Source organism: Lissotriton vulgaris, chromosome 9, assembly GCF_964263255.1.
Source record: "Lissotriton vulgaris chromosome 9, aLisVul1.2, whole genome shotgun sequence".
In the NCBI taxonomy this organism is placed as follows: Eukaryota; Metazoa; Chordata; class Amphibia; order Caudata; family Salamandridae; genus Lissotriton; species Lissotriton vulgaris.
This window is the reverse complement of record NC_141697.1, coordinates 735,757,044-735,777,650: the sequence shown is the minus strand read 5'-3', so window position 1 is coordinate 735,777,650 and position 20,607 is coordinate 735,757,044. Positions and strand designations below refer to the sequence as shown.

The 20,607-nt window shown below is 46.0% G+C and overlaps 1 protein-coding gene across 2 annotated transcripts in view; it reads right to left on the bottom strand.

Annotated features, from left to right (window-relative positions):
- ZC3H4 (zinc finger CCCH-type containing 4) overlaps positions 1–20,607 on the bottom strand; it is a 148,966-nt gene that overhangs the window by 6,100 nt on the left and 122,259 nt on the right. Inside the window, exon 13 of one of the 2 annotated variants that reach the window (XM_086938483.1) lies at positions 3,487–3,738. The exons of the other annotated variant lie outside the window; for it this stretch is intronic. Within the exon in view, the coding sequence (XP_086794609.1) occupies positions 3,487–3,738 (252 nt within the window). The remainder of the gene's footprint in view (positions 1–3,486; positions 3,739–20,607) is intronic. 2 annotated transcript variants of the gene reach the window in all.

Here is a 20,607-nt window from a genome sequence, read left to right as displayed (position 1 = left end):
ATGCTTTCTTCCTTACAAAACCACCCAAGCGGGGCACACTAATATGGCCACTTTCTTCTTGAATAACAGTATATAGGGGACTGACTCCAAAGACATGAAATTTGTCTTACTATCCTGTCAAATACAATGGTAAACAGTGGTGCAGCATTAACCCCTTCGATGCTTGTGACGGAACCATTCCATCATCAGTCATGGTTGAGCTGTGCTGATGACGGAATGGTTCCATCACGACCACACCCAGTTATGGAATTTATTTATTTTTATTTTGCGTGTTTATAGAGCGCTTGAATAGACTCCCAGGGGAGTATCTCCGCGCTATATGACTGCCAAACCTACCAGGGAACAAGTTATATAACTGTAATCCAATTCTGAAACCTGTAAAGCTAGACCTGAAACAGAAACGTCTTCAACTTTTTCCTGAAGGCCAGATGATTTTCAAGCTGCCTAAGCTGGAGGGGGAGGCCGTTCCAAATCTTTGGTCCCCTTACCGACAGAGCCTTACCCCCTTGCCTTGCCCGCTTGATCCTAGGAACCACAAGAAGCAATTGATCACTGGACCGTAGAGCACGGGAAGGGACATACGGCACAAACTTGTCTGCGAGATAAGAGGGACCCAAGCCATGAAGACCTTTATGTACCGTGCAACAGATCTTAAAGGTGACTCTCTGCCGGATGGAGAGCCAATGAAGCCTGGCAAGAAGAGGTTTTGATGGTGTTCTGGGAGGAGCATTTACCACCAGCCTAGCAGCAGTGTTCTGCACAACCTGCAACCTGTCCAAATCCTCCTCATTGGCTGACAACAGGAGGCCATTACAATAGTCGAGACGACTGATAACCAGCGCCTGGACCAGGGTCTTTCTAATAGTGTCTGGAAGCAGAGGAAAAACTCGGCGTAGTAGCCCTATAGTTCGAAAGCAGGACCCTACAATGTTGGTAACATGCTGCTGTCCAGCACCGGGGGGAAATCGGGGCAGCACGCAAGGTGTTAAGAGTCAGAAGCTTCAGAGAGCACTGATCTGCTGGTTTAAAAGTGTGGTTGTCATCAAACGTCACAAGAGCCAAGTACAGATGCTTAGTAGCTTTAGGTCTTACCAGTAGAAGGAACAATCACTGTAACGCAATTTGTGTAACATCTACGAAATCAAGAGTCCGCTCACTAGACTTCTTTTTATAAGTTGAAATAGTAAATATATTATCTCTGTCAGTTAAGTGCAACTGGTCAAAGGTTAATATTTTACAATATTTAATTCAACAAGAGAGGGAATTCAATAAGAAGCAAACAGGAAATATTTTTTAATCGTGTGCCGTCATTGGGGTTTAATGGATTTGTTGATGACATCAAGGCAGTCTTAGGAAAGTTCTGTCTTTAAGGTGTAAGCAGTCTGTGTGGCGAGTTCATATATTAAGAGATGCTGTAATCTGATTAAGGATCTTGACCATCTCACTCACAAATGTGTGGCTGTCAGATAAGTTCTCCAATGTGTAGGGACTTGGGGAATCATTGTAACAAGTCGTGTCCATAATCGCTGAAGCCCCGGGAATGATGATACTACTGTGAACTATCTCAATTACCAAATATAACCTCTTTGGGTTTTGACTCTTGGGCCACTAGGACGAGCAGTGAAGACTTGCTCTTGCAGGGTGCTAGAGGTTTAGAAACACACATTCAGTAGGTCAAGGTTTGTCTTTATTAAAATAATTACTTTTATGCGCTATTACTTTCCAGAGTTCAGTGGCAATATATTGTTTCACAACAAAAAATGTTTCACCTAATTTGGGGTCAACGCCTTCTCTTATTCAGTGGCAACCACCATCGACAAGCCTTATAAGCAACGGCTCAGGCGCAAACTTGCATGTTTGGATTCATCAATGAGGCTTACGTGCTCTGTCTGGTTAGAGCAGTGTAAAACCTTTCGTGAATGTATCTTTCAGTATTGCGTGAATTTTGGAAGGCTTGTATCAGCGCAGACAATTCATGGTGGAATTCCTCGGATGAAAAGATAAGTACTAGCAGGGGCTTCAGTCAGACAGCCTGATGTTGGACAATGAATGTGAAATGATACAACCTTCGTGCCAGCTGACAGCAGGGAGGAAAGTGGTGGGAGAGCCCACAACACTATGGTCACAAAGACAAAAGAGGGACAGGCTGCAAGGGAATAAAAGCACCGTAGGAAACCCAGTGAAAGGTACCTCTTATGGTCCTCCTAGTTTACGGCATGAAACCCAGTGAAAGGTAGCTCTTATGGTCCTCCTAGTTTACGGCACTTACGAAAGGTATTCTCTTGCCTAGCAAATGCGGAGTATCATTGAAACGATCTCCATGTAGGTGTAGGGCATCCTGGACGTGGTTGAGTAGAACAGGAACCAAACCTCCAATGTTACGCTGACTGCTAATCTATCAGGAAGTAAAACCCAAATGGTAACCCTGAAAGCCACTGAGCCTTTTCAGTTTCTGAAATGAGCAAGACAAGCTCCTTAAACTCTGGACTATTTAGTTCTATACCCTGGGGTCCAAGTAAGAGGAAGTTTTCTTACTCTGTCCTAGAGTAAATGCCAGTCTTAAAATATGGTAGCTACAGATTCCCACTGCAAATCTAACTCTCCCATTTAGGATTGTGCACAAAGCATTCTATTCTGGCTCATGTTAGTGGCAATTGGAGCCAGAACAACCATTCACTCAAGTTTTATGCAGCTAATGTGCAGGGAGCCAACCAAAATTTCATTAATTAAAACTGCATATCACCAAAACCAGGTTGCAACTAAATCACATCTCCCAAATAATCCAGATATGGCAACTGTCCAATTTCCCACAGATTCACAAAGAAGCCCGTTCCATTTTATATTCAGACATACTCACACTAATGACCACCTACATCCACAAAGCCTAACTAGGCTCTGGGCCGAGAATCAAACATTTTAAAAGTCATGCTTGGAATACTGAAATGCTCTGTGGCGCCATAGAATAGGCAGATTGTGAGCAGTACAAACAATAACTAACCATAATAACAATACTATCACATTGTTATTGGTGTAAGTCAAACGAAGTACTGAAGTGATAAAAACAAAACAAACGTAGAAAACCCTTGTTTGGCTTTATGACTAGCAGGTACAGACTGTTTAAATAACAGTGATTTTAGTCATAAAAATGTGTGTTAAAAAGCATATATGGTTCTCCGAAAAAAAGAGACAACTTAAAATAATTTTTACATTTACTTGTTTCAAATATATCCGATTTCTGTTCTAATTACATTTTTAAATAGAATGCCACTGGATTTTTTTTTATTGGTGGAGGAGTAAGATGATATAAGAGTAACTATCTAAATATAGTTTAAGCGCTGAAATATGAAACCGTTTTAAAAACGGGCATGTGCCTTTAAAAATTAGTTCCTTTACAAATCCCAAGAGTTCATCTGCAACTAACCTTACTTTACCAATTCGTCCCACTCAAATATGTGAGTTCACCTTTATACAACAGAATTAACTTGCCTTCTTCATTTTCCCGATCTTGCCTGCTGCTGTCGGCCCTCTTTGCCCCCGCTTCCACTTCCTGTTGTTTTTGCTGTATTCTCATGAAAAGTTCTCTTTGTGCGGAAGGGAGGAAGTTAGGCATGATGGCCACTTGCTTCTCCGATCCACTAGCCCTCGCCTCAGACAATTTATCCTCTTCAGTGTAGGAATGCTCTTGGAAACTGAGGCCTCCGGGTTTTGCTTTCATATCCCCACACTCCCCATTGCTCTCTGTTACGGAAACAGGTCAGATAAGAACTTGTGAACGCCAATTTTCAAAACAGCTGCATCTAACTAAAACACTTAGGATACTAGATACCTCTATGTTACATCTGTAACTAAACCAAATCCGAGCCTCGGATTAGTAAAGCATGTGTGGGGATTCTTACAATTTGAATGCATTGTCAATGTTGTTTTCATACATAGGGGGCACCTGCTGAAAGATTTGAATGACTTGTTATTGTTCAGTCTTTTTCCAAATGTTAAAATTTCTGAGCGCCCTAAGGACAGTAAACAAACTTCCTCAACATCATTGCCCCATCCAAAGCCCGAACCCGGCCTCAGATACTAAATCATCAACCATTCCTTACCAAGTACATGTGTTACATATTGATAGGATGCAGGAATCGTTTCACGCCGATCAACCCCCTTTTTGGGTGTTGTCTGCTTTTTAGGTTGAAGCCTAACAGACAACGCACATTTTTGGGTTGCTAAAAAGTCTTGTGGAAATGCACAAAGCTGACCTCATACTATATTACGTACATTGCTGACCATTGGCTTTGTGGTTTGCAACTCACATTTGCTGGCTTTCTGTTTGCTGGCTTTATTTGTTTTAGGCTGTCCAGCTTGAGTTTGTCCCTCTTGTTACCCAAACACTAGTTTACTGTATTCTTCCACAAACTCACTTTCTGTAAAAAAGCCTTTAAATCTTGCTTTTATCTTGTCACATTTGATGTGCATTCAAAGACCGGTGTCAAATGTCAAGCTGCCTTCTGAGGGACCTTGGCTTTACTTTTCTTTCTCTCACTTCAAAGTGAGAGAATTCATGTGACAACCCTGCCGAGTACCCATGTAAGAGAAGAGGGTGTAGGATGTTTTTTTTCTAGCAAACAACAACAAAAATTAACTGTGCTGACTTTTCAGAATATATCCGAATTAGTACAAAGAAGGCACATATTTTGCAATTCTGAGGTACAGTGAAAACAAATGTTTGAATACAATAAAAATACATGAATACACTAGGTAATGACATTTGCACACATTATCATTTGTGTGCAGTAAGAAAACAAGTTACTTACCTGTAACTTTGGTTCCCCAGTATTGGTAACTTTCATAGATTCCCATGCTTTGTATCATTCCCCGTCGCCGGAATGTGAGCCTTGGTAAATAAAAAATACCATAGCTATAGGTACAAAAGAGAAAACTAGGCCTCGGCCTCATCTCATTTTGTAGCTTATCCACCTCTTTTTGTAAAAGAGACCAAACTTTCTGCAACAACCAATCAGAAGAGCCTCACGCCATAGAACCCTACTGAGATAGCCTCAGATTTTCGTAGCTGTTGTGTAACAGCAATCATCTCAGTAAAAAAGGCCGAGCTTTCCCAGGGGAGGAGGGTGGGCGCATGGGAATTTATGAAAGTTACCAATACTGGGGAACCAAAGTTACAGGTAAGTAACTTGTTTTCTTGCCCCAGTATTGGAACTTTCATAGATTCCCATGCTTTGTATCAGAGTAGCAAGCAGTAAGCCATAAAAGCACATTTTGTTACATGAATACCATTACATGTTAACATAGTGACCCTCACAGGAAACAAATCATAAATGTTACCATAGCAAGGAATACAACAATTGTGATACAAAATGTGCAATACAGGAAGGAGGGATTGTTGGGAAAGCTCACTTCTCATCGAAAAAGATTTCCAAGGGCTGCCTGTCTAACAGCTGCATCATCCTTCATGGAAGAATGCAGGCAGTAGTGCTTCGTGAAGGTGTGGGTACTGCTCCACGTAGCTGCTCTACAGATGTCCTTGATAGGGACTCCTGAAAATAGAGCCACTGACTATGCCACAGATCTAGTTGAATGAGTACGAACTCGTCTTTCAAGCGGTTTGCCCGCTTCCTGATGGCAAAATTGGATAGCATTGGAAATTCAACGGGAAATACTGTGCTTTGACAGCGGAAATCCCTTCCGCGGAGCACTATAAGAGACAAACAGTTGAGAAGACTTCCTGAAAGGTTTTGTGCGTTCCAGATAAAATTTCAGACACCTTTGAACGTCCAAAGAATGCAAAGACCTCTCAGCTGGTGTAGAAGGTCGTGGGAAAAGACTTTAAAATCACCGGCTCATTCAGATGGAATTCAGATTGAACCTTTGGGATGAATTTCGGATTTGTCCTCAGAATCAGAACATCCTTCTTGAACTGTAGAAAAGGTTCTACGATTGTAAACGCTTGGAGCTCACTTATCCTCCTAGCTGATGTTAAAGCTAACAGAAGAGCCAGCTTCCATGATATAAATTTAAGGTCCGCCCTATGAATGGGTTCAAACGGGGTTCTCATCAGATGAACCAAAACCAAATGAAGCTGCCAGCCCGGTTGAGGAGGCCGGACCGGAGGAAAAGCCCTGAAAAGGCCCTTTAGGAACTGTTTGACAATCCTCGCAGACCAAAGCGAAGGACCTGAAGACGTCCGCCTGAATCTAGAGATGGCTGCCAGATGTACTTTGTCCGAGGAATGAGCCAAACCTGATTTAGCCAGAGAAAGAATATATGGCAAAATCTGAGCTGAAGGGTATGGGTGAAGATTCTGCCTCTGACACCAGAGACAGAACCTTTTCCACTTAGCCCGGTAAGTCTTATTTGTACTTGGAGCTCGGGCCTGAGACAGAATATCCTTACACTCCTTGGTGAGGTTCAGATCCTGAAATTCTCTGTACTCAGGAGCCATGCTGTCGATTGGAGTGAGCTCGGATCTGGATGGAGCACCTGACCCTGAGACATCGTCAACATAGACGGAACCGGCTGCAGGTGAATTGGCTGATCCCGAGAAAGTAGGAGGAGTTCCGTGTACCCTAACTGTCGGGGCCATGCTGGTGCAATTAAGATCATTCTGCAAGGTTCCGCTTTGATCTTCCTGATCAGTCTCGGGATCAGGGGTATTGGAGGAAAGGCGTAGAGAAATGCGCCGCACCAGGCAATCGAAAGCGCATTCCCCAAGGACCCCAGATGGTGATCCCTGCCTGCGTAGAGCTGGCATTTGGTGTTCTCTGGGGTTGCAAACAGGTCTATGGTCGGGGTTCCTCAGACTAAGAAGACTTTGTCGAGAATGGCTTGGTCCAATTCCCATTCATGACTGATCGATCTTTGGCGACTCAGCGCCTCCGCTGTTGCATTGAGCGAACCTGCAAGGTGCTCTGCCGTAAGAGCAATGTTGTAGAGAATCGCCCAGTTCCAAATCTCTTGAGCTTCTTTGGAAAGAACCCGGGATCTCGTCCCGCCTTGCTTGTTTATATAGTGTATGGCCGTTGTGTTGTCTGTGCGGACCAGCACTGTACGATTTTGAATCCTTGGCAGAAAGGCCTGCAGGGCCAAGCGAATAGCGTTGAGTTCCAATAGATTGATGTGGAACTTGCGCTGACCTGGGTCCCAATGACCACTCACATGTAACTCCTGCAGAACAGCTCCCCAACCTTCCAGTGAGGCGTCTGTGGTTAGAACCATGGGAAATGGAGGAAGCGTGAAGGGTAAACCCTTTGAGATGTTGTCCTTTACCAGCCACCAGCTGCATGCTTTTTTCATTGCTGGTGTCACAGTTATCCTGTCGTCGAACGAGCCCTCCGTCTGGTACCATTGCTTGCCCAGCAGCTCCTGCAGTGGACGCATTTAAAGTCTGCAGTGCAGAATCAATGGTATGCAGGATGAGATCGATCCTAGCAGGGACTTGTAGAGCCGGACCGACAGCGGTTTCCTCTTTTGCAAGAGACGAAAAACCTTGCAGCGATTCGTGTCCAGGATAGATCCTAGAAACTTTCCTGGCCTGGATGGGAGAAGGACCGATTCCTCTTTGTTGAGTTGAAGTCCCAGGTGGCTGAAAAGTTGGATGCAACTTGTGACCGCCCTGGAAGCGGCTTGGAAGGATGGAGCTTTTATAAGCCAATTGTCTAGGTAGGGAAAGACTTCTAGAGATTGCTTTCTGAGGAACGCCGCCACTGGAGCAAGGACTTTGGTATATATCCGTGGTGCAGACCTGAGACCAAAGGGAAGCACCTTGAATTGAAAGAGGCTCTTGCCTACTGTGAAGCGTAGGTATTGCCTGTGAGCTGGATGGATCGGTACATGGAAGTATGTGTCCTCTAAATCCAGCCTGAATAATAGTTTTATGAGATAGGTGTTGAGCTCCCTTAGATCTAATATTGGACGCCATTTCTCCTCTGTCCTGCGAACCAGGAAGAAACTGTAATAAAAACTTTTCCCTCTTTGGGAGTGAGGGACCGGTTCTATTGCCCCCTTGATGAAGAGTTGGTGAGCTTCGAGACGTAGAAGTCGTAGATGTTTTGTCTCGCTGGCGCCAGGAGCTCTGGTTGGAGGAAGCTGTTGAAACTCCAAGGTGTGGCCACTCCGAATTATATTCAAGACCCACTGGTCTGATGCAATGATTCTCCAGTTTTTCAGGCAATATGAGATCCTGCCCCCCACTGATGTTATCGGAGGGGTAGGAACAGTAGAAAGAGCCAGGAGGCCGCTATTGACATTTAGCATTGTCTCTGCCCTGGCGACCTTGACGGCCTTTCCCTTGCTGTCGAGAGAAAGAAGCAGTTTGACCTTGCCTCTGTGTATACTGTGGTCTGTAGGACTCTGACGACTGAGAATATGAGGAATAACGTTGTTGGTATCCTCCTCTGTTGTTATAACTCTTCCCCTTTGCTCCTCGGAATGGCACTTTACGATATTGAAGAGTGCCTAAGGACTTGGTTCTTTCAGTGTCCTTTTTTATATCCTGTAAGGCCTCATCGATATGTTTTCCGAAAAGCATATCACCGGCAAAGGGCATATCCAATATCCTGTTCTGTACTTCAGGGCGAAACCAGGTCGCCCGAAGCCAGCCTTGTCTCCTAAGGACAGCCGAACCTGCTAGGGCTCTAAAAGCCGTTGTAGCTATATCCATGGCGCAGTCAAATATTTCTGCAGAAGACCGCTCTCCTTCTTCCAAGACTTTCCGTGCATCAACCTTAGCACTCTCCGGTAACTGGTCTACAAACGAAGCCATATCGCACCACATTTGGTGATCGTATCGGCCTAAAATCGCCAGTGCGTTGGAGGCACGAACTAGGAGACTCGACATAGACGAAAACCTCTTCCCCACATTGTCCAGGCCGCTACCCTCTTTGTCTGGTGGAGAGGCCAGAGGAGCTGCCGGGTTCTTCGACTTCCTTTGGGCCGCCTGGAAGATCACGGAGTCCGGCCTTGGCTGGCCAATCAGACACGCAGGACTACCATCCGGTGCCCTGTACTTTTTCTCTAGTCGCGGTAAAACTGGAATGACGGTTGCCGGTGATTGCATCGCTTTCACCCCCTCCGAACATACATGCTCTATGATGGGAATAGAGCTGATGGATCTTTTGTATGGTTCCTTGAAATCATAAAGAAAACAGTCTGTTTGAACTGTAGTTAACTGGCAGACCAAATCGTTTTGAAGCCCGCTCCATAAGGTTATGGAAACCACTGATGTCAGCAGGTGGCGAATCCACTGGATCTGGTGAAGGAGAAGGAGGATCTGGAATTATGTAACCGTCCCATTCTCTATCCGGATTAGGGACCTCTGTTACATTCCCACCATCATACGAGGAATCATCATCAACATCTTGAACTGTATGCACTTGACCTGATGGCTGACGAACCTCCTCAGGTTCTTGAGTCCGTGGCCGAACCTCCGCTGTAGTGGAAGGTGGTAAAGGTGGAGGAGGCATTTGAATGGTTTCAGGAGTTTGTGAAGGAAACCTTTTCCTGTAGTCCATCAGCATCATCTGCAGGTCTGTTATGAGTTTAGAAGGAATTGGAACCGTACCCTGCTGAGATTGCTCTTGAATCCTCTCTCTGGGAGGAGATTGATGCACCTCTTCATAGTATCCATCAGAATCAGAGTCCTGATATTTCACCTGGAGCTGCGACGGACTGTAAGCAACTCCATATGGACCATCATCCTCCTCATCCTCTTTCTCCTCTGAATTATCCTCATCCAACAGTAAAGCAGGAGGGAAGGGTGTCACCCTTCGCGGGGACGTCATATCCGGCGTTATCTGGCGTTTTTTTATTGAAGTCCCTACTTTTTCCACCGTCGACGGTACCGCCGTCGACGAGAGCACCGTCGACGAAGAACCGACCATCGTCGACGAAGGTGTTAGTGTCGACGGCATCGTCGACGAGCTCGTCGTCAGAATTAAAGCTGTTGTCGACGTAGTCTTCGTTGTCATCGACACCACCGTTGGCGTCGTCGACATCGAGGATATCAATCTCGTCGACGAGGAAGATAGTCCAATCGTCGACATTGAGGCTGCCGTCGTCGACACCGGCGTCGACGGTCCCGTCGACGAGGCAGAACTGGCAGTATGATGGATTTTCGCCGTCGTCGTAGACGTAACTGTGGATGTCACCGTCGACGAGCGGGTTTTCTTCACAGATTTTGGATCCTGAGGCAGAGAAGCAGGTTTTTTAAAACCTTTTGGTTTCTTTGAAGGTGGAGAGGTAACAGAAGGCGCCTGGGAACCTTTCTGAGTAGAAATCACCTCAGCACTCAATCCCACTTTCTCCTTTACACCTCGGTGAGGAGATTTTAGGGGATCAGAACCACCAGACCTATCAGAGATCTTTTGAGTTGACTTAGAAGGAGGCTCAGCAGAGGTTGAAAAGGGATGACCTACCCCTTTTTGTTGATCTCCTTGAAGAGGAAGCCGAAGAAGATTCGTCACTGTCGCTGGAAACAACCTTCTTTCTAGACTTCATCTTTTGGAGCCAGGTCAGAAGTCTTCCTTCTCTGTCTCTCAGTGTTTTTGTAGAGAAGGTCCTGCAGATTTTACATTCTGCAGCCTTGTGGTCTGGGTACAAGCAATAAATGCAATCTGTATGCTTGTCATCTACATACAGACGCTTTTTAGAGCAAGTAGCACAAGCTTTGAACAAGGCCTTCTTTTCCTTATCAGACATTTAAAAGAAAAAAGGTTGTTTTTGAAGTTGTAGAAGAAAAACTGAGCAAAGCCCAGTGGAGACTCCTTTAGCACAACCTGCGGTAAAAAATCTGAGGCTCTCTCAGGAGGGATCTATGGGGTGAGGCTCTTCTGATTGGTTGTTGCAGAAAGTTTTGTCTCTTTTACAAAAAGAGGTGGATAAGCTACAAAATGAGATGAGGCCTAGGCCTAGTTTTCTCTTTTGTACCTATAGCTATGGTATTTTTTATTTACCGAGGCTCCCATTTCGACGAAGGGGAATGATACAAAGCATGGGAATCTATGAAAGTTCCAATACAGGAGCAAAACAGTATTTCGGTGCAAATGTAATGGTCACTTCAATTGAAAATGTGTTGTCTGTAATGGCAGTTTGCTACCAAACCATGCGTTCTTCACACTACATCCTTCTACTCTATGCCACGCCACTCCATTCTACCCTACGACATGCCACTCCACTCTATGCCCCTCCACTCTCTGAGGCAGCATGCCACTCGACTCCTTGCCACTCACTCCAAGACAGCATGCCACTCCAATCCATGCCCCTCCATGCCACTCAAATCTATCCCACTCCACTTCGCTATAATTCACCAAATCTACTCCACTACCATCTACCTCACTCCACTTCAATATACCCCAATCCACTCCAATCTCCTCCACTCCATCTAACCCAATCAACCCCACCCCACTACAATCTACCCTACCCCACCCCAATCAACCACACTCCACTCCAATCTACCACACTCTGCTCCAATGTACCAAGTCTACTCCCCTCTTCTCCAATCTACCCCAATCCAACCCACTCCAGTTGACCAGGCACCACTTCAATCTACCGGACTCCACTCCAATCTACCCGACCCCACTCAACACCTCTCTAATCTACCCCAGTCCAATTTACCCCACTCCATTCCAATTTACCCCATTCCACTCCAAACGCCACTGCAATCTATCCAGCTCCTCTCCACTGTATTCTACCCCACTCCACTCTGCCCCACTTCACCACAATCTACCCACTCCAAACTACCACTCTGCCCCACGCCATACCAATCTACCACTTTTCAATCCACCCAATCTACCCCTCTCCAATCAACCACACTCCTCAGATCTACTCCAATCTAATCCTCTCCACCAAAATCCACCCCACAACAATCTACTCCAGTCCACCCTAATCTACCCATCTCCAACATACCTCTCCCCAATCTACCCCAGCCCAATCTACCCCTACCTACTCCACTCCAATCTATCCCACCCTACCAAATCAAACACAAACTACCCCACCCGCTCTACCTCAGTCCACTCCCATCTACCCCACTCCATTGCAATCTACCCTACTCTAATCCACCCAATCTAGCCTACTGCACCCTAATCTACCCCACTTCACTCCACTCCAATCTACCCCACTGTACTCGTCCCCAATCTATCTCACTTCAACCTCAACTCCATTCCATTCCAATCCACTCCACTACATTCAAATCTACCCCACTCCACTCTACTCCAATCAACCCCATCTACCCCACTCCACTCTACCCTAATCTACCACACTTGTTTCAACCCTACCCAATCTACCCCACACCACTCTAATCTGCCACATGCCACTCAAATCTAACCCACTCCACCCCATCCACTCCAATCTACCCCACCCCACTCCACCCCAAACTACCCTACCCCAATCTACCCTACAGCAATCTAGCCCCACTCCATTTCACATTTCTAACATCCACCCAATCTACCCCACTCCACTCTAATCTACCCCACTCATTCGTACTCCTCCACTCTACTCCTATCTACCCCAAAATATCCCAACCTACCCCATCCTATCTACTTCACTCAATCTACCCTAACGTAATCTACCCCAATCTACCCCACACCACCTCAATTCAATATAGCCCACTCCAATCTACCACGTTAATCTATCCAACTCCCCTGCTCCAGTCTACCCCACCTCCTTCTAATCCACTTTACCCCCACTCCACTCTACACCAATCTGCCTCACTTCACTCTACCCCATATCTATCCCACTCCACCAACTTTTAGCCATGCCAAACAGCAGCTAACAATGGTGTACACCATGTTTTAAAACCTAGCCATAGACAATAGCTCCTGCATAGGCGAGGCACAATGGCTTTGCCAATGCTTGTTTTTCCTGATGCTCCTTCTTAGGATGGGGAGGTGTTTTATGGCTATTTGGCTAAAAAAAATAAAAAAAATGAATACAAATAAAACTTGCCAATCTATGCAGCTTCCGATTTCCAATGAACTTTGGACAATATTTTGGATGCAAGGGACTATTTTCAGTAGCGGACTGATATGGGAATTTCTTGCACTGGAGGCTTTCTTATAGTAAGACCCAGTGCTTTTACAATAGTCTGGTCTCTGATGTACAAAGGGACACAGGTGACTCTCGACTTAATGATGGGGACCGAATACTTAGCACTCAGGTAAACGGGATTCAGTACAGTGTGTGACAATCAAGTGAAAATCGCTTCTCTATACTTGTCCAAGGGTGGACCGAGTTTCCAAAATGACCATCACATTGAACATGGCTGGGAAGGCATTATGTTTCATGAACATGTGTACTGATGCCAACGTCACGGCCTGGCATGTGCCCAAAACCTACACTTTCCTTGCCAATACCACTGTAGAAGCCTTGGCCTTGAGGCCTTCTGGGACAGGCAGCAAGATCTGGTTGGACATGTCCCAAAAAGCATGAGTTTACCTGCTGAGAAGGCACACCGCTTTCAGGGATTTTAAAGCCAAAGTAGCTGAAGAGAACAACCTCCTTTCGAAGGCATCAGTGTTTTTTTATTCTCTCTCCGTAAGACTAGTCAGAAAGGAAATAGGAGTGACTTTACACCTGAAAGCCGTGTGGTACATGCATCAAGTAGAGTGCTTTGATCAAAGTCAATGGGTGCAGGCCTGTTGCCAGGCAATAGTTCAAATGAACAGAAGGTCAGAGTACAGCTTGAATCTAGTAGCCATAAGGGTGTGCATTAAGAGGCTCGTTGAATGGCAATAATGGCTCAGTAGAAGTCAGACCTGGTTAAAAGAGCTCAGTTATTACATTTGTCTTTTTTTAAAAATTGGGCAACTGTAAATCAAGCAATACTGTGAAAGAGGCATTTTTTCCACTGGTGGCCGAGGTGGCTAGTCTAGCTCAGTCTCTGGAGATGTAAATAATCCACTGACATTTTGTAGATCCAAGTAGAGCCCATTAATATAGTTTTGGTGGGATTGGGGCAGCAGGTTGTTCGCCTTCTCGTCATCATCAACGTCATGGGGAACATTTTACATACCCTAATCCGCATCAGAGTTCGCTCCAAATAAGGCCTCTAACCTTTGATTGACTTACTGGTATTGAGACAGAGGTCAAAGATTAGAGTCTTGTTCCACCTTTGTGATCTAATATCTGTAGAGGCCGGCTGCGAACAAATGATGACTCAGGGTTTGATAGTGACTGACTTCAGGATCCGGTCCTGGGCAGGCAGAGTCTGCCTGTGAAACCTGCTGCAAGCAACAGAATGGGCATGGGACCGACTGGACCCTAGCAATGGCATTCTGGCAAGGAAAAATTATCTGTAGAACGTTACATGGGGCAAGCTTTTGAAGAAACTCACAGCCTGAGTGAGGTTTCCTGTAAAGCTCCAGTTCAAGACCGATGCAAATCAACTAAACTTAGAGCAATGAGGCTCCAGTTGGGATTTTTTGGAGGGGATGCAACTGAATGGCTCCTCCCAGATCCCGCCCCCCAGCTGCCCCTCCCACCCACAAGCACAGCTAATGCGTCACGGCCTCCCACCATTTGTGACCGAGTGGACACTCTCCTGTGCGGTTGCTCCCCTCGCCCTCTGCCTCCCCCAGACGCTGCATTCACTGTTGGCCGTATTTGCTCCTGCCTGCCTGCCTGCTGTTTAAGCGCACTTAGCGCTCGGTATCGTTTTTCCAGTTTATTTATTTATTTAATTATCATTTATCTCTATATTGTTATTGCCGCTTGGCGGTATCTGCCTGCTTGCATGTTATTGTTCTCCTGCTGCGCACTACCGATAGCTAGTCAGGAAATAGATGTTTGCGTGGAGTGCATTTCACAGTGTTTAGAAACGTGTTGCCCACTCCGGCTCTGACCCAGTTTCGATTCAGGGTCCGGGCTCCATTGTAGCTCTGTTTACCCTCGGCAGCCCTTGGCTCCTACCAGATCCCGCCTCCCAGCTGCCCCTCCCACGCTCCGCCCCTCCACTCTCCATTTATGTCAGATGTCCACACGCGCAGCGTCCACGCGCTTCGGCCGCGCCGAAGGTGCGCCAAAGGTAAGCCCGTCTACGCCCGTCCGCGCCTGTCCCGCGCCCAGCGCCAGACCCCCTGGCCCCCGTACCTCCCACCCCACCCGCATCACATATGACGCCTCCACCCCCCTTGCCCTTAACCCCGGCCGACTCTCCAACTGCGCCCAAGCCGCTCCTGGACACACCCATGGACCCTTCACATGCTACTCCTGCAGGTACGACAACAGCAAGAAAAACTCCTCATCCACAATCACACAACAGATATCTGACTCCAACCACCTAAAATGCATCCTGCTCAACACCCGCTCAGTCCACAGACACGCCATCGACCTCTGGAACCTACTAGACACCATTTCTCCCGACGTCGCCTTCCTAACAGAAACATGGATGAACGCCTCATCAGCCCCAGACATCACCATTGCCATCCCGGAAGGATACAAGATCATCCGAAAGGACCGCACCGACCAAACAGGAGGGGGCATCGCTATCGTCCATAAGAACTCCATCCGCATCTCAACCAGCTCAGACGTCAACCTGGCCAGCGCCGAACACCTTCACTTCCAGATCCACACAGACCCCAAGACCACACTCAGAGGCACACTCCTCTACCGACCTCCAGGACCCCGTGCACAATTCAGCGACACTATCACTGACTTTATCACCCCACACGCCCTCCCCTCCGAGGAATACATTCTACTGGGAGACCTCAACTTTCACCTGGAAAAGAGCAATGACAGCAACGCCACCTCCCTTCTGGACAATCTCGCCAACCTCGGACTCAAACAACTTGTCACTACGCCCACCCACATCGCAGGTCACACACTCGACCCTATCTTCACCTCCAGCAAACATGTCTCCTTCAGTCACACCACTACTCTCCATTGGACGGACCACAGCTGCGTACACTTTATCTACAATAAAACCACAACTCACAACCATCCTCAACCTACTCTGCGAAGAAACTGGAACAAAATCACCATCGACCAGATCTCCTCATCGCTTCTTCAAAACCCCCCTGCCCACTCCTCAAACCCCGACCAAGCAGCCATTAACCTCACCCAATGGCTATCCAACAGCGCCGACATCCTAGCACCGCTGAAAAAACGTCAAATCAAACTAGGCAGCAAAAACGCCTCCTGGTTCAACGATGATCTTAAGAAATCGAAGAAACTCTGTCGCTCCCTCGAGAAGGCCTGGAAAAAAGACCCAAACACCAGTACCAGGGACGCCTTCAAAAACGCCACCCGCATACACCACCAACTAATCCGATCTGCCAAGAAAGCCGCTTTCAAAGACTGACTAGACAACAACGCCCACAACAGCAAGGAATTATTCAACATCGTCAAAGAATTTACCAACCCCTCAGCCAACTCCAATGATATCACTCCCTCTCAAGCCCTCTGCGACTCTCTAGCTTCGTTCTTCCACAGCAAAATCGCAGACATCCACAACAGCTTCGACAACCGACCCGGAGACCAACCCACCCAACCTTCTGCAGGACCTTCACCCCCCTTGAACATCCTTAATGACTGGAACCCAATCTCCACTGAGGACACTATCCACCTGATGAACTCCATCCACTCAGGATCCCCCACAGACCCCTGCCCTCACCACATCTTCAACAAAGCAGACTCCATCATTGCACCACACCTCCGAGACGTCATCAACTGCTCCCTCAACTCCGCCACCTTCCCAGAAAGCTGGAAACACGCAGAACTTAGCGCTCTTCTGAAAAAACCCACAGCGGACCCCACCGAACTCAAAAACTACCGCCCCATCTCGCTCCTTCCATTCCCGGCCAAAGTCATCGAGAAAGCCGTCAACAACCAGCTCGCCGCCTTCCTCGAAAGCAACAAATCCCTTGACTCCTCACAGTCCGGCTTCCGAGCCAAACACAGCACGGAGACCGCCCTCATCGCAGCAACAGACGACATTCGCACTCTACTGGACAATGGAGACACAGTCGCCCTCATCCTCCTCGACCTCTCAGCAGCCTTCGACACAGTCTGCCATAGCACCCTTCTACAGCGCCTCAGAAACATCGGAATCCAAGGAAAAGCACAGGAATGGATCACCTCGTTCCTCACCGGAAGAACCCAGAGAATCCGCCTCCCACCATTCAACTCAGAGGCCACTGAAGTCATCTGCGGCGTACCCCAAGGGTCATCACTCAGTCCCACCCTCTTCAACGTATACATGAGCCCTCTCGCGACCATCGCACGCCAACACAACCTCAACATCATCTCCTACGGGGATGACACTCAACTGATCCTATCACTCACAAAAGACCCTAACACCGCCAAAACCAACCTACATGAAGGAATGAAAGAAGTAGCCGAGTGGATGAAGCACAGCCGTCTGAAACTGAACTCAGACAAAACAGAAGTCCTTATCTTAGGTACCTCCCCCTCCGCTTGGGATGACTCTTGGTGGCCAGAGGCCCTTGGAAAAGCACCCATCCCGACGAACCACGCACGAAACCTGGGCGTCATCCTGGACTCCTCACTCTCAATGAACAGACAAGTCAACGCCGTTTCATCATCTTGCTTCAACATTCTTCGCATGCTCAAAAAAACATTTCGCTGGATCCCCACCGAAACCAGAAAAACAGTCACCCATGCACTGGTTACAAGCCGCCTGGACTACGGAAACACCCTATACGCCGGTATCACCGCAAAACTCCAGAAAAAACTCCAACGCATCCAGAACGCATCAGCCAGACTCATACTAGACATCCCGCGTAAAGACCACATCTCTAGTCACCTGAAAAACCTCCACTAGCTCCCCGTCAATAAGAGGATTACTTTCCGCCTCCTAACCCACGCACACAAAGCACTTTACGAACTTGGACCGAATGCCTCAACACACGACTTTCCTTCTACACCCCCTCTCGCCAGCTACGATCTTCCAACCAAGCCCTTGCTACCGTACCTCGCATCAATAAAAACACCATGGGAGGTAGATCCTTCTCCTACCTCGCTGCTAAAACCTGGAACACACTCCCCACTCACCTTCGTCTCACTCAGAACCACCTAGCATTCAGAAAGCAACTTAAATCTTGGATCTTTGACAAGTAATTCCCCACCCTTCTTCAAGCGCCTTGAGACCCTCCGGGTATGTAGCGCGCTATATAAATCTCTTGACTTGACTTGACTTGACTCTTTATATATATCGCCCTTTAGTAGTCTTGGTTTCCCCTCTGATGAACGGGGGCAGATTGAGGATTCTTCCAGGCAAGAAGCAGTATGGAATTGGTGTTTGCCCCTCTTGGCTTTCACGCATCACGCAATAGAAAATATTATTCTTCCTGGATTTCCGAAAATCCTTGCAACAAGCTACGATTGGGCTGAAAAATGTGAGGATTGGTATTTACAATTAACTACCGGCTGAGCTCTAAATAAGGTACTACTCAAATGCCTCTGACTGCAAACTACATGGAAGCTACCCTGACAGCTAAAAATTACTGGAGCTCTTGTTTTAGAACGCCAAATAAAGATGCCTTGTGCTATGTATTAATAAAATTCGAACCATGAAGAGGTAATGGGATTGCACTCATAGTAAATGACGAGATTTTATTGTGGCAGTTTTAGTTATTATTGTGGCGATGACAAATAATATTTACAACTTTCAAAAATGTTACCATACTTCGAAATATTGCTTGGAATGTTCCAAGAGTCTGAAGGATATTTAAAATTCTTATATTTTTCTATTTAATATTAAAACTAATTTAGTAGTTTTTAAATGTAAGCTTTGGAAAAGCCAAAATGTCTGGCCTTGGCAAGCTAGTGCAATGGTTATCTTTTTTAACTTTAATTTGTATTGCAAGAATACGGCACAAAAATAGAAAACGAAAAACATATGCTGCCTCTTAAACACAGCAGAAGTATGCTTCCAATAAACAAATGTAAATTGAAAAAAAATACATTTTAATAAAACAGCTCGGCGGCTTCAGAGTGGGCAGGTGTACTTAGAAGAATAAGAACATAACCCCCTTTACTTTAAATCACTTCACAGGAAAATATGATTCTTAATGGCACAAAGGAAAGTACAGTTGGGATTGAATTGAACACAAACACACAGTTTAAACTCACAAGAATTACCGAAAAATAGCACTGAATAGCATTTTTAGGAGGATATGCACAAGTAATCAGTAAAAATGCCATCTCTCGAAGTACAAGATAGCAAATGGCGGAAAAGAAGTTACATTGCTCCGTGCTCTTTGCCGTGGTGGACAGACGCAAAATGTAAATGAAAGCGGACCAGACAAATGGATGAAAAGGGCTGTCCCAAAGCCCCTGTACGTATGTTGCATTCTTGCACTTTTTATTTAGAATTTTTTTTTTTTTTTTTTTTTTACATAAATCACACCTCATCTCTCTCTAGGCCATACCTGATAAATGGATTCTGCTTTTTCTCCACAAACGTAAATGCCTAACTACTGTCAAAAACATGCACTCTGAAAATATGCCAAAACAGGACTTTAACACTTGCCATTAGTTTGTAATTTAAAGTGGAACTGATTCTAATCTAGAACAAGCATTGTCAAAATAAATAGGTCTGTCTTGTATTTTGAATTATAACTCAGGCCTAATGCATGAAAAAGCTTCACTGTGCCCTGACCTTGAACTTTGGCAGTAACCTGGCTGAAGAAACAGGGACTCTTAACAGCTACTAGGTGGCATAATGTTGTTGGTAGAAAAGTCAAAGGGGTTTTAATAGAAACCATTAGAAAAACATTAAAGCAATTTATTTGTTTTTATAATAAAGCGAACTAAAGTGTAAAAACAACAAAAAGGGTTTGTTATTGTGTACTATGCAAGTATGATATAAAGACTTGAATATGACAAAAAGTGTTATGTTTTGGTGTACTTGCAGGCGCATAATAGTCCAGTTAGCCTTGTCATGGGACCGCTTCGTACCTACTGGAATAAGCCACTAATTAATAACATATGGCGAGAGAGTACACTTCGCACTTCTGTAGAAATGACATACAGTTACCGGTCAGGGTATGCTATTGGCTCAGGGCTCGGTCCAAAGAATACCAACAAATCTGCCACTCTCCCATTTAGGTCAAAGTGCTGCCTATAGTATGAGAAGCCAGGAAAGGAAAATGGGATTTCACAAAGCGGTCTTTAAAGAAAAGACCTCTGTATGGTGTGCCCAAATTTAAGCCTAAACATTAGGTTAGAATTGAGGTGGATTAAATTGAAAACGCCCCAACCAATTTGTGGATTCATTAATAAATGAGGCAGTACAGATAACTATGGATACGGAGTTCTGACACCAGTTAAGCCGCCTTTTTGACTCTAAGAGGCACCTCCCCTTCTAGAGGCTGGATAATATTGCAGTAACTCTCACAAACAAGATCGGTTTTGCCATTTAGCAGCTCCGTCTGGGACGCCCATTATCTCTTTTTTACTCGGATATCAATTACTAGCAATCTGATCACCCCCTGACCTGCAACTTTCAGCAGGAGGTTTTGCCCCACCCCCCCCCATCCCCGTTTGTCCTGAAGAAGACCCGCACTGTAAGGTTCAATCACCCTACGATCAATTGGGTCGAAACGTAGACTGTTTTTCTACCCGTCATCAACTCCTATCACCGGC